The sequence below is a fragment of the Schistocerca serialis genome, chromosome 11 (assembly GCF_023864345.2).
Source record: "Schistocerca serialis cubense isolate TAMUIC-IGC-003099 chromosome 11, iqSchSeri2.2, whole genome shotgun sequence".
NCBI lineage: Eukaryota > Metazoa > Arthropoda > Insecta > Orthoptera > Acrididae > Schistocerca > Schistocerca serialis.
Window position 1 is genome coordinate 65,681,859 of NC_064648.1, and position 24,123 is coordinate 65,705,981.

At 40.7% G+C, this 24,123-nt stretch overlaps 2 protein-coding genes across 3 annotated transcripts in view; one reads left to right on the forward strand and one right to left on the reverse strand.

Annotated features, from left to right (window-relative positions):
* Positions 1-7,765, reverse strand: part of LOC126427337 (glycine--tRNA ligase) — a 145,243-nt gene extending 137,478 nt beyond the window's left edge. The window contains exon 1 of the mRNA XM_050089664.1: positions 7,422-7,765. Coding sequence (XP_049945621.1) covers positions 7,422-7,667 — 246 coding nt within the window. The 5' untranslated portion in view covers positions 7,668-7,765. The remainder of the gene's footprint in view (positions 1-7,421) is intronic.
* A 185-nt stretch (positions 7,766-7,950) lies between these two features.
* The window catches only part of LOC126427339 (RNA-binding protein 45), a 146,695-nt gene continuing 130,522 nt past the window's right edge, over positions 7,951-24,123 (forward strand). For both annotated transcript variants that reach the window (XM_050089665.1, XM_050089666.1), the window contains exons 1-2: positions 7,951-8,227; positions 10,674-10,788. In XM_050089665.1, coding sequence (XP_049945622.1) covers positions 8,014-8,227; positions 10,674-10,788 — 329 coding nt within the window. In that variant the 5' untranslated portion in view covers positions 7,951-8,013. The remainder of the gene's footprint in view (positions 8,228-10,673; positions 10,789-24,123) is intronic.

Consider the following 24,123-nt stretch of genomic DNA (forward strand, 5'->3'; position numbering starts at 1 on the left):
CCCCCCCGCCACATTCCCCTGATTTCGCATCTACAACTACATCTCTTCACCTCCCTGAAGTCACACAAAAGTGGAATTAAATTTTCAGCCAGTGGCCAGTGACAAAGTGGAGAAAGATGTTCTGAAGTGGGGGCAGAAGCAGGCAGGAGAGTTCTTCTACGAGGGTATAAAGAAGGTTGTGTCACGGCTCACCACATGCATTCAACAGGATGGTGGTTATATGGAAAAATAGCCTATAAGTGAATCAACAATACTCTGTGATTTTTTTCAAATACACTGCTTCTAAAATGTATAAAAATCTAGTTTCCACAACTCCTCAGAACTCCCTTAGACGCAATACTCACAGAATCACAGTGATACTGGGAATCTGTGTGCGAGATTGGTCCCGAAATTTCGACGGAGCAGCACGAGAAAAATTGGGTGAATAGCACCCACGAGTTTCTCGACTGACTCGAATTGGAAGAACATTTTCTGAGACTGGATATGAAACTTGGGTGGCTCGTTACTTGCTCGAGACAAAAAGATAGTCACCATGTGCCAAAAAATTTGAAACCACAATTTCAGACAAAAAAACATAGCCTCAGTGTTTTGTGGTCAAAAGGCACCATTTCAGTCAAATTTCTGTCTCAGGACGAGACTGTCAATGCACAACGATTTTGTGAGATCCTAAAAATTTCAAGAGGAGCATTCAAAACAAAAAGCATTGATCTGAACATGCCTCTTACTTCTATTCACAACTCCAGTATCCACAGAGCCAGGCCTAATAGCAATGTACGAGGGTGGTGGTGGTGGTGGTGGTGGTTAGAGTTTAACGTCCCGTCGACAACGAGGTCATTAGAGACGGAGCTCATGCTCGGGTTAGGTAAGGATTGGGAAGGAAATCGGCCGTGCCCTTTCAAAGGAACCATCCCGGCATTTGCCTGAAGCGATTTAGGGAAATCACGGAAAACCTAAATCAGGATGGCTGGAGACGGGATTGAATCGTCATCCTCCCGAATGCGAGTCCAGTGTGCTAACCACTGCGCCACCTCGCTCGGTTATGTACGAGGGTAGACAAAGGTTTAATTATCACCTCCCTAAAATAAAATTAGGTAAGTAATTTTTTGTTTGCTTGCAATTATAGATATTTTGTCACACACTTCCTGCAGTTTTTGTACACACTGATATCATTGAGATAGCAAAAAGTCATATGGATTGGCCTGCATCATCTCCAACATTAGTTACTACTCCTATTTGTTATTTGTTTGTGGATCAATTAAAACAAATGAGCATGATGTCCTAGAGGACGACCTCATAAACCAGCAACATCAAAGAACAAAGGGCTACAGCTGCGTCAGTGGAGGGGTATCCACTGACACAGCATGTCTGGTATTCAAAGGAAGTGCTACCTTCTCCCTCAAACAGTTCACTAATTCGAGATGTTCCTCAGGACTTTGAACAGTGGAGATGCTAGTTGAAACTTCTGTCAAACCTGTAGTCACATCCATTAGATGAAATCATTCAGATTTGTTTGGGTGTCAGAGCACAGCACGCAATCCTTTTCAAAAACTGAGCAAGCTTGTGGCTGTGTGGCTGAGGAGGGCGACTGTGCACTCTGTCTGTACGGAGAAGATTGTTTACGACAGCCGCCACTGTGAGGATGTGGGACAATATTTGAGCAAAATGTAAATCTTGGAAGCACATCTCGGCAGGTGGGAAGTAAGGCAGAATGTCGCACCTACATAGCCCAACTTTTATTTTTTCCAGCAAGATGTCTCCTTCAAATGCAATATAAAGGTCCTTCTGTTAAATCTGCTTCCCTTTTGTCCTCTCTGTGTGCACCCTAAAAAATGATGTTCAAAGTTTTCTCTGAGCATTAACATAAAGGGCAATCAAAAAGTTTCCGTTCGGATGCCACACAGTCGAGAATCGGTAAGGCAAACGTGCAAAATCACTGTTGGGCACTGAGGCAATCATCCCACCACTGTGCCAGGTTGAAGACACCTGTTTGGTAAAACACCACGTTCTGCTGCACAAAGAAGATCTAACTGCCTGCCGCACGTCCTCCTCCGACAGGAATCGTCGACCATTCGAGGCCTTTTCTAAGGGACCGAAGACGTGAGAGATGTAGGATGAATGCTCGGGTGTCTCCCAAAATGGATGGGGCTGGCCTCCCAGACTGACCAGCATTTGTGTCAATTTGTGACCGGCACGAACTTGGCGCACCATTCCACAATGGAGGTTTTCATCAGACGTGTTGCCCCATAAACATTGTCCGTTCTCTGACAGATGTCTACCAATGTCTGACATTCGGCAGCTGAGAAGAGAATAACATCACGTCACTCCCTTTTGGATGCATGTGGTAATAATGTCGTCATACCTCACATATCCACATTTACCACACGCCCGTCGGAAAGACGCGAATGCCACACAAATCCCTCAGCTGCGTGTCAGTGCTTAAATACCCGCATAGGGGTCACACTACACTGCATATACGCTGCAGAAACACCATCGAATGAAAACCTTTAGATCATCCCTAATAGTTTATGTGTGGCGTAATACTGAGAGTGGTACCTCCTAGTTTGTTACAGCCTCAGAGCAGTCAACACTTCACTTAATAAGGACCCAATTTGTATTTTTACCAGGGCAGCTACATTGCTGAAATTATCTTCAATATTTTCCACAAGAAACACAGTTCTCACTCTGAAGGAACCACCATCTGTCACAGACAAATTAAATACTAGCTAAAGCATTTGATTCTTTGTTTCCCAGTTCATATCTCTTCTCAAGATGTGGCAGCGGGTGGGAATGCTGAGGGATTACAAAATTGCGCATTAAATTCTCTTTTCAAAGCCACTAAGAAAGACAGTTATACACAGTCATTATCTGGTGTAAGTTCGATTCTTTTCACTTACAGGTCATTTCCACAAGCCTAGTATTCCAATTGAGGGTTCCCCACACTAGTGCCACTCTGACACACTGACGTTCACCCGGCTCGACAGTCTTCGCTCGGAGCCCTGGTGCCTCTAAAGGACACAAAATAAGCATCTACTTTTTTGCTTTTTCAGGGAGTTAACAAGTGTGGCACCACCAGTGTGAGCCACGTGTCATCACAGTGCTGTGGTCAACACAAGGATACATGACTGCCTACTGTGTCAGCTTTCTGGCGGGAGTAGTTGTCCGTGTACAGAGGATACACGGACGGCTGCCGTAGGCCGTGAACAGAGTACCATCTGAGATGTGGCTTCCCCGAATGGTCCACACAGTTGTCATAGTTTTGAAGAAACAAAAAGTGAATCAAATCCAAAGCAATGTCTAGATTTTATTTTGCTGAAAAGGTGACACTAATTTGCTACTTTTTAGCTAATTAATGTCACCTTTTCAGCAAATTAAAATCTAGACACTGCTTTGGATTTGATTCACTTTTTTCTTTCTTCAAAACTATATGATACAAGAAAGCAAAGTCAGCAATCCAATTCGGGATCTAAAGAACAGCCAGAGTCAACAGAGGACGAGAAGGGAGAGCTCGAAGGGAAGGGGAGGAAACTGTAACGTGAGAAATTAAGAAAAAAATACTGCAACAGATCGTAGCCCGACTGCCACACACATACCTGTGAAAGATTTGTGGGCCCCGTGTAGGAAAGATGATAGTCATTCCTCAACCTCCATACTCACCAGATTTGGCTTTGTACAATTTATTTCTCCTCTCCAAGATGAAATGAAGTTGCAGGAATGAAGATTTGATACTATGGAAGTTAAATGAATAGTTTAATATCAAGGGTTCTATACTAATACGTGTAATTAATGTAGATGGCTGAGAATTATGCTGAATAATGTTTATTCAAGAAAGGACATCTCAAATAAGCAAGAAGTGGTCCTATAATATTCAATTAAAATACAGACAGAAAATACACTTATAAAATGCAGTAAAGTTGCAATGAGAGTGTTACAAGAAGGTAGCAAAATCTCCAAACTAACCTAATATCAAAGATACGTGAAAACTAAGTCAATTTTGAGATCACAATACACAAAATATTCATCAGCTCAAACGAGTTCAGAGTTCAACACGATAATGATTCATAAGCTGACACATGCAATACAAACAACAGTAACTCACACACTACCTAACCTCAGTTCCGTCACAAGCAGAAAAAGATATAGTCCTACACTGGAGCACATTCAGACTTCTTGAAGTAAAAAAATCCCTTGAGAAATTGAAGTATGGTAGAGGCTCAAAATCAACCAACCACTCCATCAAGAACCACATGATACCGCAGATAGTCTGTCTTCTTCCAGAATGAACACCCAAGTGCCCCTTTGAGATCTAACTGAAAAGTGTCCTGAAAAGTTAAAGTCTCATAGCAACTGTTTTCACCATGCAGGATCTTTCACCTATACGTTTGAATCATGTATTTCACCACAGGCAGATATGCCTCCCAGCACAAATGTAAAACGTGTCCAGAATCACTCTTTTCACTTGCAAAATCCCAATCTCCACTTGACCACCCCCCCCCCCCCCCCCCCCCTGTAGTGTTCCCCTACTGTCCGCCTTCCACTGGCTGAAGGCCGGCCCCACCAAAAATACATCGTTCTCACACTCTACAGATGTCATTTCACTCATCTTGACCACTTTCTGGACTAAACTAACACATTACAACACTATTTAAATAAAGAAATGTTATAAACATCCAGCCACACTCAAACCATTCATTCACAATAAATATAAATATGTAAGCAAGCCAGCATTCTCGCACAAGTGTGCTCAAGATAAATGACAACAAATTGTTGTCATTTAGACCTGCTTGTCAGAAGTGTCTTTCAGTTCTCTTTTACTACAAAGGTGGTGTCATCTAACAAATGTGACTGACCACTTCTTAAATGATCATGATTTTGTATTCTCAATTGTAGTTAATACTTAAATAAAGTTACTGGCAAAATAATAACTATTCATTAAATAAATACACAAGTATGACAAAAAGCGAGGGTTTCATGCTTGTGTTATTGTGGGGAATACAATTTTCTGACAAACATTTGCATAATGAAAAAGATATAAAAGATGCTGTACATCAATAAACAAAATCGGTACAGATATGTAGCTTTCAGGGATGATAGCTATAGTGCAATGCTATCACCCGACATACCGTCTGTGAAGTGATTAAAAGTTGCTAATTCAGAGGTTCATTGTATACATGTTTATTCACTGTGAAATACTAACGTCTGTAGTTTTAAAGGTATTGAAAACTGTGTTGTCATCAGATGCATCTCATTTATCCCAGATTGCCAATGTATTCTGATTTGCATTGCTATTTGACTACAAGTTATTACAGATTCTAAAGAGCTGTAAGAAGCCACCTTTCAGTTTGTCTGACACTTTGCCATTTTTGGTACACAAATGCCTTGCAAACTACAGTTGTCTAAATTCCCAGATCTGAGATTTCCCTTTTACGGGCGACGATGCTCAACCTGTACACGCCTGTACCGGTTGCCTAGTCGGACCTTCTGCGGTGTGGCCTGGGCCTGCTAGCGTTGAGCTGTACAACAGTTTCATCTTACCTCGTACCAATACTGGGTGGTCGATTAGCTTGCTTACACAGGTGTAACAGCACACTAAGAAAAGCTTTTCGAGTGTGGTGCTACAGAAGAATGCCAACGATTAGAAGGGTACATGGAATAAGAAATGAGGAGACACTGAATCGAGGCACAGTTAATAGAAATATGTGTCACAACTTGAGCAAATTTGTTGATAGAATGCATCCTGAGCCATCAAGGGATGGTCAGTTTGCTAACGGAAAGAAGTGTGGGGCAACAAACGTGGCAAGGAACCTGTGCATTAATACAGTAAGGAGCTTCAAACAGTTGCAGAGTGCAGTAGTTATGCACACACGGTAGGCCTAATGATCCATGGGAGAATGTTACAGTGATGCTGAAGAAATTGAATTGGCAGACTCTTATACCCAATTTACGTCTATCTCGACAAAGCCTACTAACAAAGTTTCAAAAACCGGTTTTAAATGATAACTCTAGGAATATACTTCAACCACCCACATATTGCTCACACCGGGATCACGAGGAAAAGATTATTATAATTACAGCACAAACGGAGGCATTCAAACAATCATTCTTCCGACACTCCGTACATGAATGGAATGGGAAGAAATCCTAACAGCTGGGATAACATGATGTACCCTCTGCCATACTCTTCACAGTGGCTTGTAGAGTGTGGATGCAGATGTAGAAACAAGTCAGACAAAAACTTTATAACTGTGACTGTCTTACAAAGATACCTCTATCCGTCCACATAAGCCTCAGAAGGCCCAACAGTACTGACCAACCGCCATGTCATCCTCAGCTAACAGGCTTCACTGGAAGCGGATATGTAGGGGCACGAGGTCAGCACACCATTCTAACGGCAGCTGTCAGCTTTTGTGCTTGGAGCTACTACTTCTCAACCAAGTAATTCCTTAATTGGCATCACAAGAGCTGAGTGCACCGTGCACTCCGCTTGCCAACAGTGCTCGGCAGACCCAGATGGTCACCCAGTCGAGGCCGACAGTGCTTAACTGTGATTATTTGACGGGAATTGGTGTTACTACTGCAGCAAGGCTGTTGGCTCACAAAGATATTAGAAAATGAAACTCAAGTACGGGTAGTGCCTGCTTCATAAATATATTTAAGCACGGTGACAAAAAGCAAACGCACAAAGCTGAAATCATATGAATAACAAAGAAACTACTACTTCATGTTATATCTTTAAGACTGAATGACAGCACTCTGTGCTTCAAAGGTTCAGTGGCCAGTTAGATACGGAGCCGGCATCCTCGCAGCAAAAATGTTAATAGGCCTATATATTACTATTATGCGACATATGATAAATATTTCAAACTGAATGTGTCAATTACACGTGGATCTATACCCTAGCCCAGTGACTATAACACTACAGTTGTGCAGCACCATTTTCGCTACTTTCATTCAAATGTGGGATACCTTTAAATATTATTGTGGTAGCATTTAGACAATGTGAATGCTATTAATATGGATGAAATCAACGAAATGCAGGGACAAGACAACAGCAAATTAATTGCCATGACATCATAACGGAAAACATTTCGATGCTTCCCGGTTAACAACAGGGAAAGAAAGTTTTTTGCTTAACTCGTCTTCCATCACATCACTGTTTACAAAGTAGTATTGTCTGCAACTTTTCGAAATGTACATCGTGAGGGCAAAAATCATATGACCTATTTTGTTCTTGTTTCATTGTTACATACAGGCGGACTGAGTTCGATAACATCGTTGTTAAGATATGTAGTCGCGGTTCTTTATCCCATGTCAATCACTCAGCTTGTTCTATAGGCATCGTCATGGACATTAGGAGCTCAAGTTTTTTGCTGCATATACCACATAATATAGTCAACTGCATATCCACACAAAGGCCAGCTTACCTGTTCTTTAACGGATGCACGTAAAGGTGCAAGAACTTCTTCGACTTTCGGATCTGCCATTGTATTTAAAGGAAAGGTAATCTTCAGTTTTCTATTCCTTTTTCGGCTTCCCCAGATGTGTTCGTCTTCTTTCCTTACGGCGGTACACAAAGACAGGTACCTGCTCCCGTATATAATACCAGGACTTGTGTTTTTCTGTACTACATGCACACTAACTTTGAGCAAAATATTGACAATGTGTTTCATCAGACAGTCTCCGCCTACCGTATCCACACGCACACATGTGCAATACCAATGCTTCTGCTACCGAAGATATTGACGTGTATACGTTAGGTGAAAGTTGCAGCTATACGCGTGTCGGAACTTCCTGGAAGTAGTCATACTGTTGTGTACCCTATTTCAGATGGCATAATATTACCGTGTTTGTTTGATTATATAAACAGAACCGTAAATTTTGGTATACGATGTATGGCAGACTTCTTAATTAAATAGCTTGTTCTAAACATTGCTCATTTTTCGTACTTAGAGCTGCATATAGCATCTCTGGTCTTCCATGTTCACGGCAATAACGCATCAGTAATCAGTATACAGAATGAGCGAACGAAGAAAATCAAGTGAAACTAGAGCGGACCGCAGCGATAGCTATGAATCGAAGCCGCGTCTAGATGACTATCCACCCAATTCTCGCTTGTTCATTGTTTGTAGTCGAAACATCGCGGAGGAAGAGTTTCAGGATGCGTTTCAGAAGTTTGGAACCATCGAGGAAATATGGACAGTACGCGACAAGACAACAAAACAACCAAAAGGTATGAGCGCAACACTTTCTCAGTGGAAATATGTAATGTCACGGCAGAAATCGTTTAATCCCCTGGAAAACTAAACGATTAGGCCTACTATGTAGTAGCTTCATATGTGGTACGTTGCCATCTGTCGTTTCTTAACGAAATTTGCAGCCGACTTGCATAATGCAGTATTGCACTAATTAAAGAAATATTATTCTTGATGGCCGTGCCACTAGTAATAAATTGGGTCAGAGTATTGAGAAGTAAAGGTTAGAGTACGCGTTACGAAAAACAGCTTGTTATTTAATGTTCATCTTTTGTTTTCGTTTTTTCTTGTGGGAGTTACCGAGCCTAAACAGTTATTACGGGCAGGTATATTTAACAAGATTCGGTTTAAGAGCTCTCAAGACGAAAAGAACTAAAGGAAGTAGAGTTAGCTTAGCAAAACATTGAAGTTTTTAAGGACTACTATAACTTTCACCCAAACGGGCTCTCTTACTTCAACGCTGAGGAAAGTGTCGTATTAGACATGACGGGTGGTTCAAATACCTGTCCGAATATCTAGCTCTTGGTTTTCCTTGATTTCCCTTCAGGGATAATTCCTTTAAAGACACAGCAGATATCATCAGTTTCAACTTCTCCATCTCCAATTACGTAGTCATTCGTAGGACATTACTAAATCCCAGTATACCATCTTTTATTTCGTAAAAGTAATATTAAATTCCTTCATTGTATTGTTTCACTTTATTATCCCCATAGCATCAAATTTGTACAGTTGCCATTGAATTAAATCAGATTCTTAATGATACATCATGTAAACCAAACAAATAATTTTTTGTTACTTTACAGCCAGCCTCGACCACAGAAACTACTTGCATCATGTTGTAGCATTAGTATTATGATACACACTCCTTATTTCCCAAGTTATCACATGGCAAAGGCATTCTAGGCCAGAGTGTGGTATTGGACCCATTCTGAAATCTTAGTTGTGGTGACAGGCTGACCTGTAGCGTAGAACAAGATTTATGTTAAGTTGGGAGGTAGCGATTTGGCAGTGAATTGGTGAAACTAACGTGTATGGATGTTAACTTAGGCTGTGGGGTTCCCAGTGCGGGAATTATCTTTTTGAACTCGTCTATAGGTTAAGGTCTCTGGTATTACACCCTGCAACCATTCACACAGGTGGGCTCTCATGTATGAGTAAACGTGATGCTCCACAGCTTTAAAAAAAGAAATATTGTGCAGGCTGACTGTAGCGTAATGGCTATAGTGCAAGCCTCTTGTAAAAGATGTTGTGGGTTTGGATCTCACCAAGTGCTTTCAGATTTTTAATTTATATTCCTTTGTCACATTGTCTCAGTTACTATTTTAACTTTTTCAGTTGCTCTCAGTTTTTCTTCCCATCATTCTTCTACCAGTTGGAATCTTTGTGCAGAGGAGTTTAATTACTTTTATTTAACTTTCATAATATTTAAACATTTGAAAATGCTGGTATATCAGTTAAAAACCAAAAGACAAAGTTATCTATTTGTATTGACTGTGCAGTGGTGTCAAAAATGCAATTTTTGTTAGAAAATGTACATTTTCTTGATTGGTAACTGTCTGACAAGTATTTTAAATGGAAATTCTTATTGCATAAAAGACAAAATAATGCAAATGAAGATTTAAACAAAAGAAGGGATTATAAGTGAAACATATTTGAAGCAAAATGAGGTATAGAAATAATGAAGGCAATAACGTGGATGAAAATACAGGATGATGAAGTGAAAGACATTAAATCTATGTTACTACGTGGATAGAATTAAAATTACGTGCACAAAGATTCCAAGCTTAAAAAAAAATTATAGGAAGGATAAAAAGAGAGTAGTTGAAAAAGTTAATACATGATTAAAACGATGTGCAAACAATATAAATTAAAAAATTACTTTTTAACCAATTAATTGAATACAAATAATGATCAAAGTCATTTCAATAAAGATTTGAAAATAAAGAAATTTCAAAGCATCTTGCAAGATTCAAATCCACAGCCTACTGAATATGAGGCCTGTACTATAACCATCACACTACGCAAGCAGTCCGTATAACATTTCTATTTTAAATACGTAGAGCACAACACGAAAGTTTGAAATTCCTTTTTTTGTTTGATTATTCACAAACCAGGGTGAATGGCTGCAAGGTGTGATTCCTGGGACCCTAACCTACATCACTGTATAGATGGTATCATAGTCAGTACCACCACTGGGGTCGTATCCTTGGTAGCATAAGTAAAATTAAAATACATGGTTAAAAAATCGAGTTATTATTCAGATCTGACTGGAAGATATGGATATACAAGTATTTAAAATTTTTAGTGAAAGGAAAGTGAAGCTGATCCTGCAAGGGTCGAAAGTTCCCTGTCGACATCAGACAGGATGCCAGGAAGGAGGTGCACCAGCTTTACATTTGTGTACTGTTTCTGGTTTGCTTACAGGTGTCACGTATATCAAATTCTCCAAAACTTCTGAGGCAGCACTAGCGCTGGAGGAGATGAACGGTCGGTGTATTGCCAACCACCCCAGGCCGCTCAAAGTTATGATCGCCCACAGGTAATGATAAGAATGTTGATGTCATGCCATGTAGTATGTCATCTCACTAGTGCTCCAGTCCTGAAGAAAGAGCACCTTCATTATGAACAAATGTATCAGCAGAGAGAACAGGGAGGCACAGATGATGGATGTTCATACCTGTTAAGCAGATGTGATAACAAACCCTGTAAATCAACAAATCTTTGCTAAAGAAGGCTTTGCATGAAAGCTATTATGTGTGAAAGTCTCTTCATCGTGCCTCCCTGTGATTCAGTTTACATATACTTTACATGCACAAACATAAAAAATATACATGATTATTGTTGTTATTTTGTACCTGGTAGAATGTTCATCAGGTTCAAAAGCCAGAGTTCGTTATTATTATTATTATTATTATTATTATTATTATTATTATTAAATGTGAAAGTTGTTTTTGAATAACAGAAACATGTTTTATATAGGTACAGTCAAGTATTGGAGCAATTATTAGGCACTTGTGTTTTCTAGCTCTGTATGATAAATGTGTATTGTTTCCATAATTTGCACTACAACTTTCCTCTGTTTAATGTTACAAATCAACAGTTTTTGAATAAAACCTTAACTAAACATTGGAAAGTTTAATTTTGCTACGAGGGCAAGCCAATTATTATCTGCAAAGTAGTTATAGAATTTTATTGTAATCAAATAAGATTTCTTGACATAGTCTCCTTGTGTTTCAACGCACTTGGTCCATCGTTGTACAAGCTTCCTGATGCCCTCATAAAAGAAGGTTCTCTGTAGAGCTGTGAGCCAGAAATGCACCGCTTCTTTCACTGCTTCGCCCGAGGCAAATCAATGGCCCCTTAATGCCTGTTTGAGTGGACCAAACAAGTGATAGTCAGAACGGGCAAGATTGGGACTATATAGAGGGTGATCCAGTACTTGAGTTTCTGGAGCGTTTCAGCAGTGTGGGCAGTAATATGTGAAAGGACGTTGTGCAACAACACACGTTTTGAGAGCAATCTTCGGCGTTTGCTGCGAATTGCAGGCTTTAGCCTGGCAGTAAGCATCTCACTGTAATGTACTGTTTATTGTTGTGCCCTTTTCCACATGATGTTCCAGAACTGGACCTTGTGTGTCCCAAAAAACCGTAAGCATCTTTTTTACTGTGGCCAGTTGGGTCTTGGACTTTTTCTTGCATGGCGAATTTAGGTGTTTCCATCCCATACTCTGCCATTTACTCTCCTTCTCATAATGATGGATCCATGTTTTGTCACCAGCATTGATCCTGCTAAGAAGTTGTCCCCTTCGTTACCATAGCGATCCAATCGTGTTTTTTTTTTTCTTCCAGATGCCCAAGCGTGTTAGTTTATGCAACTGTGTGAGCTGTTTTGGGACCCTTCTTGCACAAACTTTATGAAACCCAAGTCTGTTGTGGATGACTTCGTAGGCACAACCGTGACTAATTTGCAGACGTTGTGCCACTTCGTCGATAGTTAATCGTCTATTATTTCACGCGAACACTCAATGGTTTCTTCATTTGTGGCGGTAAACAGTCGTCTGGCTCCTTCATCGTGCGTAACACTTGTGCGACCATTTCGGAATTTTTCAATCCACACTCCATTGTGGCAAAACACTGTTCCTGTACCATACCAAAAGTCTTCGATGAAACCGGCCCCTGATACACCTTCCGACCACAAAAAAACTCTTCTCTGGTGCAAATAGACAGCGGAGCAGCCGTGATTAACAGTACGGCAGCGATAACGAAACTAAACAAGCAGCTTGAAAATTACAAAGATATAACAACAAATAAACAAAGCATCCATCATCAACGTAAAATGACAGTACTACCAAAATAAACAAAAATATAACTAAATTGCGGGTAATAATTGACTTACCCTCATATAATTACTGTTCATTTTTAAGTAACAGACAGGAGAATAACATTGCAGAAGAAAAATGTTCCATAGGTTATGAGGCCCTTTATATATCTTCGCTCGTTTTCTAGACAGTTTACTGCTTCCTCTTTCTATGGGAAACTATTAAGACACTGACCACATACATGAAGTAAGTCATCATTTTGAGATACTGCCTGATACCTATGCAACACACCTAACATACATGTAACACGGGTACGACCTTAAGTGACCAAAGCTTCTAGGAAAACTAAAACAGTCTGTGCTTGCTTATGATAGACTACGTTAGATTAAAAACTGTGCCGGCAGAGCATAAAATGTGATTCGTCTGAAAAGGGCACCTGTCCCCCTCACTGGACCTCCAGTTGCGGTATTGACGTGCAAATTCCAGCCTTCGTCACCGATCATGAGCTGTCGACATAGGTCTTTGAACCGGCCACTACTGCGGAGACCCGTGCGCAGCAGTGTTCACTAAACGGTAATTAGGGAGACACTGTTGGTAGCTTATTGGTTCATCTGGACAGTCAGTTACTCAACAGTTATCAGACTGTTCACCTATGCATCTGCAGCCATTGTTTACGTCACGTATTATGTTAGAGTATAATGACTTTTCCGGAGGCTAGAAATCTACTTTGTAGGAATCAGCACGGGTTTCGAAAAAGACGGTCGTGTGAAACCCAGCTCGCGCTATTCGTCCACGAGGCTCAGAGGGCCATAGACACGGGTTCACAGGTAGATGCAGTCTTTCTTGACTTCTGCAAGGCGTTCGATACAGTTCCCCACAGTCGTTTAATGAACAAAATAAGAGCATATGGACTATCAGAGCAATTGTGTGATTGGGTTGAAGAGTTCCTACATAACAGAACGCAGCATGTCATTCTCAATGGGGGGAAGTCTTCCGAAGTAAGAGAGATTTCAGGTGTGCCGCAGGGGAGTGTCGTAGGACCGTTGTTATTCACAATATACATAAATGACCTTGTGGATGACATCGGAAGTTCACCGAGGCTTTTTGCGGATGATGCTGTGGTATATCGAGAGGTTGTAACAATGGAAAATTGTACTGAAATGCAGGAGGATCTGCAGCGAATTGACGCACTGTGCAGGGAATGGCAGTTGAATCTCAGTGTAGACAAGTGTAATGTGCTGCGAATACATAGAAAGATAGATCCTTTATCATTTAGCTACAAAATAGCAGGTCAGCAATTGGAAGCATTTAATTCCATAAATTATCTGGGAGTACGCATTAGGAGTGATTTAAAACGTAATGATCTCATAAAGTTGATCGTCGGTAAAGCAGATGCCAGACTGAGATTCATTGGAAGAATCCTAACGAAATGCAATCCGAAAACAAAGGAAGTAGGCTACAGTATGCTTGTTCACCCACTGCTCGAATACTGCTCAGCAGTGTGGGGTCCGTATCAGATAGGGTTGATAGAAGAGATAGAGAAGATCCAACGGAGAGCAGTGCGCTTTGTTACAGGATCATTTAGTAATCGCGAAAGCGTTACGGAGATGATAGATAAACTCCAGTGGAAGACTCTGCAGGAGAGACGCTCAGTAGCTCGGTACGGGCTTTTGTTAAAGTTTCGAGAACATACCTTCACCAAAGAGTCGAGCAGTATATTGCTCCCTCCTACGTATATCTCGCGAAGAGACCGTGAGGATAAAATCAGAGAGATTAGAGCCCACACAGAGGCATACCGACAATCCTTCTTTCCACAAACAATACTAGACTGGAATAGAAGGGAGAACCGATAGAGGTACTCAAGGTACCCTCCGCCACACACCGTCAGGTGGCTTGCGGAGTATGGATGTAGATGTAGGTCTGTGGCCTGTGGCACACCACAGTTGATTCGGTGCCAGTTTTGGGTTGCACCATTGTGCCGTGCACAGTATACTTCAACCGCAGCGGCAATTTACAAACTTAGCCATTTCAGAAATGCTTCCACCCACGGTCCAAAAGCCAGTGATCATGCCCCTTTGGACATCAGATAAATTACTCCATTTCCACATTACAACCGCGACTGCACTGTTTTCTGCATCCCCCAAACATTTGATTAGAAGATTAACAATTTGGAACAGATTGTATCAAGGAAAAGTATCTTGTAAGTTATCAAACGTTTTTATTAATCTGGTTAAATCGTCATCTTTCGTGTGGAACAAATTTCCTACATGAAGGTATTTTGCCATAGTTCTTAGACTGAAATACCTCATTTGTTTCAAAATGGTTTTTAAAAGAAAAATCTATTACAGGTGGCAGTATTAGCCCACACAAGCTATCCCCCAGAAAATCAGTTATCGGGGTTGCCACAAGTTCTGGAAATCGGTGACTATCGGGGAATTTCGAATGTGTCAGGGGAATGAGGGAAATATCAGGGCAATTTGAAAAGGCACTGAAAAAATCTCATCGGTCTCATTTCATCAACATGGTGTTTGTGACATGTAAATACTGGGTGATCAAAAAGTCAGTATAAATTTGTAAACTGAATAAATCACGGAATAATGTAGATAGAGAGGTACAAATTCACACACGTGCTTGGAATGACATGGGGTTTTATTAGAACCAAAAAATACAAAAGTTCAAAAAATGTCCAACAGAGGGTGCTTCATCTGATCAGAATAGCAATGATTAGCATAACAAAGTAAGACAAAGCAAAGATGATGTTCTTTACAGGAAATGCTCAATATGTCCACCATCATTCCTCAACAATAGCTGTAGTCAAGGAACAATGTTGTGAGCAGCACTGTAAAGCATGTCCGGAGTTATGGTGAGGCATTGGCGTCAGGTGTTGCCTATCAGCATCCCTAGAGATGTCGGTCGATCACGATACACTTTAGACTTCAGGTAACCCCAAAGCCAATAATCGAACTGACTGAGGTCTGGGGACCTGGGAGGCCAAGCATGACGAAAGTGGCGGCTGAGCACACGATCACCACCAAACGACGCGCGCAAGAGATCTTTCACGTGCCATCTGTCGGACATTTTGTGGACTCCCCCCCCCCCCCCCCCCCCCCCCCCCCCAATAAAACCCCATGTCATTCCAAGCATTTGTGTCAGTTTTTACCTCTCTATCTACATTATTCTGTGGTTTATTAATTTTTCAAATTTATACTGACTTTTTGATCACTCTGTAGTTGGCCGCACAAGTGGACTTCCACGACAGCCCAAAACCGCAGCCCATTTCTGTGGGTATCTCTAACAGTCTGAGCCTGCCAACCTGAAGCCCACCATTTCCCACTAATGTGTAAGCCTTGCCTATCGTCTGTAGTCTCATTGATCTGCCTGCAGTCTGGGTCTGTTTGTGTGTGGCATAATGCAGGGGATTTTTACGGTTTATCCGAGGACCCGGCACTGCGGTGCTTCTCGGCAGGCCGGAGGCCACGGGTGATGGATTTCAGGAATCGCTCAACGAGGTATGATAAAGTAGATTTATAGTTTAAACAGATGGATGTATTCAGGTCACGAGTCTTCACCATATTGTATGTTTTTCCATTATAGCATACTAATTTCAGTTTTAATTAAGTTGAGGTGTTGTCTAGTCAGGGCTGTGCCAGAGGCATGGTGGCTTAGAGCTGCACTGAGGGGGAGCAGAAATTGACCAGAGAAGAAGACATAAATGATAATTAATTGAAACCCTCAGCAGCTGACAGGTGTTGTTGATATACCTCGATGGGGACAGCTGAAAATGTGTACCCCGACCGGGACTCGAACCCAGGATCTCCTGCTTACATGGCAGACACACTATCCATCTGAGCCACCGAGGACACAGATGAATAGTGCGCCTGCAGGGACTTATTCCTTGCACGCCTCCCATGAGACCCACATTCCCAAATGTCCACGATCTAAAAAAAAAAGGCACTCCATCTTCAGGCCACGAGTAGCCTACCGGGACCATCTGACCGCCGTGTCGTCCTCAGTGGAGGATGCGAATAGAAGGGGCGTGTGGTCAGCACACCGCTCTCCCGGTCGTGATGATGGTATTGTTGACCGAAGCCACTACTATTCAGTCGAGTAGCTCCTCAATTGACATCACGAGGCTGAGTGCACCTTGAAAAATGTCAACTGCGCATGGCAGCCTGGATGGTCACCCATCCAAGTGCCGACCACGTCCGACAGCGCTTAACTTCTGTGATTTCACGGGAACTGGTGTATCCACTGCGGCAAGGCCATTGTTACATACGTAATGTTTCTAATTGACAGTTGGGAATGTGGGTCTCATGGGAGGCATGCAAGGCAAAAGTCCCTGCAGTCGCTTATTCATCTGTGTCCTCGGTGGCTCAGATGGATAGTGTGTGTGCCATGTAAGCAGGAGTTTCCGGGGGTCGAGTCCTGGTTGGGGCACCCATTTTCAGTTGCCCTCAACGAGGTATATAAACAACACCTGTCGGCAGCTGAGGGTTTGTTAATCATCATTTATTCTAGAGAAACTGCACGGTCATCAATGGTATCTGTTCCTTCGGGAGCAGTTACTGTCTTCATATATAGAGAAGACGTTTTAAGAATTAGCTGGTAGAGATAACAGAATTCCCTTCTCTCTCATGTTTCTATCTTCTGCTCAGGAGCAGAAGACTCTCCCTCGGTCTGTGACTGAAAGCACACTGTTGTCACAGTGCCATCATTTGTCCAAGTAGCGCTATAACCAAATGACCATTACAGAACAGATGTCTGTCGATGAACACGGTTTGTGTGGAGCGGTGCACTTACTTCACACAGCTGCCGACTACACAGCTCACTCACGTCCAACAGCAGAGTTGTCGTTCCTATTTCCTACAGTGCTGTAGGATCTCAAAGGTTGCCGAGTGGGCGCTAAGTTAAAGATTTCTATTTGACCCAAGACTTCTGATTTTTGTGAATTTCTGCCTACTGAGGACTGGAGTGAGACTGAGCTAGAGTGATTCAATGCATTTTATGGAATAATGAATGAAAGGGGAAACAGGTCTCACTTATAATACACTTTTTCAGTTTACTTTACTTTCCTGTCAGAGAGTGCGTTAAATGGAGGTTCTGTATCTTATCTTTAAAAATGTGCAACTGATTCTGTCCAAGCAGCACAGGGATTGATACGGCAGATCTTGTTAGCAAAAGGCTTTTGATGCCATCCCACACAAGTGGTTCATAATAAAGTTGCATGCCTAAGAATTATTGTCTCAGTCTTGTGAATGGATTCGTAATTTTCTGTTGGGAAGATCACGGTTTATAGTAAATGAAGGAAGGTCATTGTGTAAAACAGATTGATATCTGACGTTCCCCAGGGAAGCGTTATAGGCCCTCTGCTGTTCCTGATCTACAGAAATGATGCGCGAGACAATGCGATCGGCCCTCTTAGACTATTTGCAGTTGATGCAGTTATTTATCATCTTAGTAAAGGTGTCAGAGGATCAAAACCAACTGGAAAACGATTTAGACAAGATATCTGTATGGTACAAGTGGCAGCAGATGCAAAATAATGAAAAGTGTGAGGTCATCCAGACGAGTACTGAAAGGAATCGGTTAAATTTTCCTTACATGATAAATCACACATCTCTAAAGGCTGTCAATTCAACCAAATACTAGGGATTACAATTACGAACAGTTAAATAGGAATAATCATATACAAAATCTTCTGGGGTAAATGAACCAAAGACTGTGTTTTATTCGCAGAACACTCGGAAGATGCATCTGGTCTTATAAAGAGACTGCCTACAGTATGCTTGTGTATCCTCTGCTAGAGTACTGCTGTGCAGTATGGGATCCATACCAGATAAGATCTACAGAGGACATTGAAGAAGTTCAAAAGATAGCAGCTCGTTTCATATTGTTGTGAAATAGGGAAGTGTGTGTCATTGTATGATACACAAGTTAGTGTTTTTCGTTGCAGAGAGATCTTTCCACAAAATTTCCATCGCCAACATTCTCCTCTGGATGCAAAAATATTTTGTTGGCACCCACCTACATAGGAGGAAATGATCATTGTAATAAAATAAGAGAAATCAGAGCTCACATGCAAGGTTAAAGTTTTTGTTTTTCCAGTGCACTTAGTGTGGAATGATAAACAGTGTGAAAATGGTTCAAAGAACCCTCTTCCAGACACTTAATTGTGAATTGCAGACTAGTGCTGTAGATGGAGCTTTAGGTGCTTTGAAGTTCCAGGTGAAGCAGCTGATGAAGAGGACTGATGCAACTTCCCTTTCAGATATTTTTTTTCCATCAAAATGTGGGTACAAGAAATGAGCATCCAAACATCAAAATAGCTGACATGTGGAATAATCGGGTCAACTGCCGCATGTTTGTGTCGCTCTGGCACAATATTTCGGCCACGTAACTCGTTGCCTTCTTCAGGTGCTACCTGAGACTGCTGTATTGGAGGATCTGCAATACGGCAGTCTCGGGTAGCACCTGAAGAAGGCAACGAGTTACGTGGCCGAAATATTGTGCCAGAGTGACACAAACAGCTGGCATTAGACCAGATTATTCCACATGTCAAGATCTCCCAGGAAAGCTTGAAGAGTTACATCAAAATAGCTGTTTTGATGTTTATGACAACGCCAGTGTTGGCTACATATTGTAAACTCATTACAGCAGATTAAAGACGATAAAAAAACTCATAATTATGGGTGAAAGCAGACTGACAAATTAAGCTATGTTGTAGATAGAGTAAAACGTACTTGCCGAACTGCAGTTCAATGACACAATCAATGAGTTTGTGCTCAAAGCAAGGAAATGCAAAATAGAAGTTAATCGAATCACAATATTTGGAAAGAGGTAGTTCCTGAATCTTGATTGTAGTCCCTTTTCTTTTATTTCTGGGTGTTTTTTAATCACTATTAATAATGTACAAGGAAGGAATAAAATATGTTCATTATTATACCTCTATTAAAACCCATGTACAGTAACTCTCATAAACAGTAAGATACAGATTTTGTTTTACTACAATTTTTTTAAGAAAGATTGTACTACTGTTAATTTAGTACTGTTGATACATTCAATTTGTTGTATGCAATAGTTTATATTTTTAATAATGCTCAATTTTTTTGTAAACCTGCTTACAAAATTATACAATAAGCAAAGCGTGTGGAGAAAAAAATTGCTGAAACATATGACACATGTCTGGAAAGTAAGTATCGTTTTGGAAAACAACTCACAAAAACCTTTTTTTAAACCAAAATTTATTTTTACAAATCAGAGCATTTCTTAAACTATTTTTCTACATAATTGCCTCCATTGTTCAGACATGTCATATCTACATATATACACTGCAAACCACCATGAAATTGCATGGCAGAGGGGATGTCCCATTTATCCAGTTATTAGGGTTTCTTCCCATTGCATTCACCTTTTGGACTTGCGCCATAGGGTTGAGAACTGTAGGGTCTCCCTAAATGGGTCAAGTATGTACTACACATCAGGGGCTGCTACTCGGGTAGCTGACTGTGTGGGGTGCACACAAAAGTTTCTTAGATTAGGCAACTCTCCATCCAATCCAGATAACGATAGCTGTAGAAAACCCACAAGTGTCAGTCAGAGATGAAAAGAAATACTTCCCCAAGGAGAGAATATTAAAATCCTAATGGTAAACTGCCAAAGCATTCACAACAAAGTGTCAGAATTTGAAGCACTCCTGAAAAGAAGTGGAGCTGGTTGAAAACTAAAACTGGTAGCTGCGAGATTTATGGGAAAATTTAAATGTATATCGAAAGGATAGGCAAGTGGGAAATGGAGTTTGGTGTATTTGTTGCAGTAGACGTGTGCGGATGGGTGTGCGTGCGTGCGCACGCACGCGAGTGTATACCTGTCCCTTTTGTCCCCCTAAAGTAAGTCTTTCCGCTCCTGGGACTGGAATGACTCCTTACCCTCTCCCTTAAAACCCACATCCTTTTGTCTTTGCCTCTCCTTCCCTCTTTCCTGATGAAGCAACCGTGGGTTGCAAAAGCTTGAAATTTGTGTGTGTGTTTGTGTTTGTTATTGTCTATCAACATACCAACGCTTTCATTTGGTAAGTTACAGCATCTTTGTTTTTAGATATATTTTTCCCATGTGGAATGTTTGCCTCTATTATATTCAATTAAATAATTTCATCAATAATTTATTGTTTTCATTGTTATAAAACATAATGTGAAACATTACTAAATGCCTTCTCTGAAAACTACCTAGAACAGATAGATACAAACCCCACTAATGCTGGAAATATATTGGAAGTAATGCAAAAACGGACATGACCTCTTCGAGGAAGTCCATACAAAACCCGGTGTCAGTGACCTTGATATGGTTGTGGCAACAATTATTACCAAAGTACAAAGGACAACTAAATAAAGTAGAAAGATATATATGTTCAGTGAACTAGATAAAAAATCAGTAGTGTCATATCTCATTGAGGAACTTGAAACTCTTAGCACAGGGCAAGAGCGTGTAGAATACCTATGGCTTGAGTTTAAAAGAATAGTTGACCATGCACTGGATAGATGTATAGCCAGTAGAACAATTCATAATGGGAGGGAACCTTAATGGCATACAGTTAGGTAAAGAAACTTCTAAGGAAACACATTACTATATAATAGGTGTCAAACAAAGCGTAGGGCTATAAATAGAGAGATGCTGAATGAAATGCCTTTGGCTGTCAAGAGAGAAATGTGTGATTCCTTCAATGACTACCATAGCAGAAAATTATCAAATGATCTTTCGCAAAATCCGAGGCAATACTGTCTGCACGTAAAGGCTGTTGGTGGCACCAAAGCTAATGTCCAGTCTGCAGTGAATGAGACAGGAACTGAAATTGAGGATAGAAAAGCAACAGCTAAAATGCTAAACTCGGTTTTCAAATGTTCCTTTACAAAGGAAAACCCAGAAGAATTGCCCCAATGTAATCCTCGTACAACTGAAAAGATGAATGAAAAAAATATTAGTGTCAATGATGTTGAGAAACAGCTGAAATCGTTAAAATTCAACAAAGCTCCAGGACCCGATGGATTCCCTGTCACATTCAATATTGATTTTGCAGTTAAGTTAGCCCCACTTCTAACTATAATCTGTCGTAGATACATCCGACAAAAAATCGTGCCCAGTTCTTGGGAAAAAAATAAGTCACACCTATCTAAACATATCCTGAGCTCAAACATTATGCGGTATCTTGAACACAATGACCTCCTCAATGCCAACCAGCACTTATTCTGAAAACATCGATCAAGTGAAACCCAACTCGCTCTTTTCTCATGTGACATACCAAAACCTTTGAATAAAGGCAGTCGGGTAAATGCAGAAGTTCTTGATTTTCAAAAGGCATTTGACTCAATACCAAACATGTGCTTATTGTCAAATGAACAATCAAATGGAGTATCAAGTGAAATTTGTGACTATATTGAGGACTTTTTGGTAGGGAGGACACGGCATGTTATCTTGGATGGAGAGTTGTAGTCAAATGTAGAAGTTACCTTTGGGTGTGCTCCAGGCAAGTGTGTTGGGACCCTTGATGTTCATGTTGTAAATTAATAGCGTTGCAGACAATATTAGTAGTAAAATCAGGCTTTTTGCAGATGATACAGTTATCTAACTATTTGAAAGAAGCTGCATAAATATTGTCAGATCTTGATAAAAGTTTGTGGTGCAGAGACTGGCAACTTGCTGTAAACATTCAGAAATTGAAAGTTGTGCACTTCCCAAACAATTAAAGTAGTATCCCACGACTATAATATCAATGAGTCACAGTTGGACCTGGGTGTAGCACTTTGTAGGGATTTGAACTGGAATGATCTCATAGGCTCAGTTGTGGATAAAGCAGATGGTAGACTTCAGTTTATTGGTAAAACACTGAGGAAGTGCAGTCATTCTACAATGGAGATTGCTTACAAATAACTCACGCGACCGATTCTAGAATATTGCTGAAATGTGTGTAACCGGTACTAAATAGGACTAATGAGGGATATTGAATGTATATGTGGAGATGCAGCCCAAATGGTCACAGGTTTGCCCGATCTGTGAGAGAGTGTCACAGAGGTATTGAAGGAACTGAAATGGCAGACTTTTTAAGACAGATGTGTTTAATCCATGGCAGAGTGTCACAAAGATACTGAAGGAACTGAACTGGGAGACTCTTGAAGATACACATAAACTATCCTGAGGTAGTCTCAAGAACCAGCTTTAAATGATGACTCAAGGAATATACAACAATCTCCTATGTATTGCTCAAATTGGGATCACGAGGACAAGATCAGAATAATTACATTACGCACAGAGACATTCAAATAATCATTCTTCCCACTCTCCGTTAGTGAATGCAACAGGAAGAAACTCTAATAAATGGTACAAAACGATATACCCTTTCCTGTGCACCTCACGGTGGTTTGCAGGGTATAGATGTAAATGTCAGTGTAGGTATGGAGTGTGGGAAGAATGGTTGTTTGAATGCCTCTGTTTGTACTGTAATGATTCTAATCTTGTTCTCGTGATCCCTATGTGAAAGAGAACTAGAGGCAGCAGTTAAAGCCGGTTCTTGAATTTCCATTAGTACATTTTCTCAGCATAGTTTACGTCTGTCTTCAAAAGTGTGTTTTCAATTTTTTCAGCATCTCTGTGACATCGTCCTATGGATGATACAAACATGTGACCCTTTGTGCTGCCTTCTCTGTGTATGTTCAATACACCCTCTTATTCTTATTTGGTGCAGGTCCCACACACTTGAGCAATATTCTAGAATTAGTTGCACGAGATATTTGTAAGCAAATGTAGACCGATTGCACTTCTCGAGTATTCTACCAATAAACCAAAGTCTGCTACCTGCTTTACACACAACTGAGCCTATGTGATCATTCCATTTCATATCCTCACAAAGTGCTACACCGAGGTATTCATATGAGTTTGCTGACTCCAAGAGTGACTCATTGATATTAGAGTCATAGGATACTATGTTTTTAATTTTGTGAAGTTCACAAATTTACATTTTTGAACATTTAAATCAAGTTGCCAATCTCTGCACCATTTTGAATCTTTATCGAGATATGACCGAATATTTATGCAGCTTCGATCAGACAGTATGCCATTGTAAGTAACTGCATCATCTGCAAAAAGTCTGAGAAGTCTACCAGAAAGCCCTCGATCCAGTCACAAATTTCACTTGATAGCACTTATGATCATAATTTTGAAAATAAGCGTAGGTATAGTACTGAGTCGAATACTTTTCAGAGATCGAGAAATACTGCATCTACCTGACAGCTTTGATCCGAAGCTTTCACAATGTCATTGAGAAAAGTGTAAGCTAGATTTCACATGATCAATGCCGTGATGGTTGGCATGGAGGGCGTAATTTTGTTCAGGGTACCTCATTATGTTTGAGCCCAGATTATGTTCTAAGATCTTACAACAAATTCATGTCAGGGATATTAGACAGCAGTTGTGTGTATCACATTTTCTTCCCTTACTGTAGCAGGTGCATCCTGTGCCTTTTCTGAGAAATGGGTGTGGTTTTTTTTGTTTGAGGATCGGCAATAGATT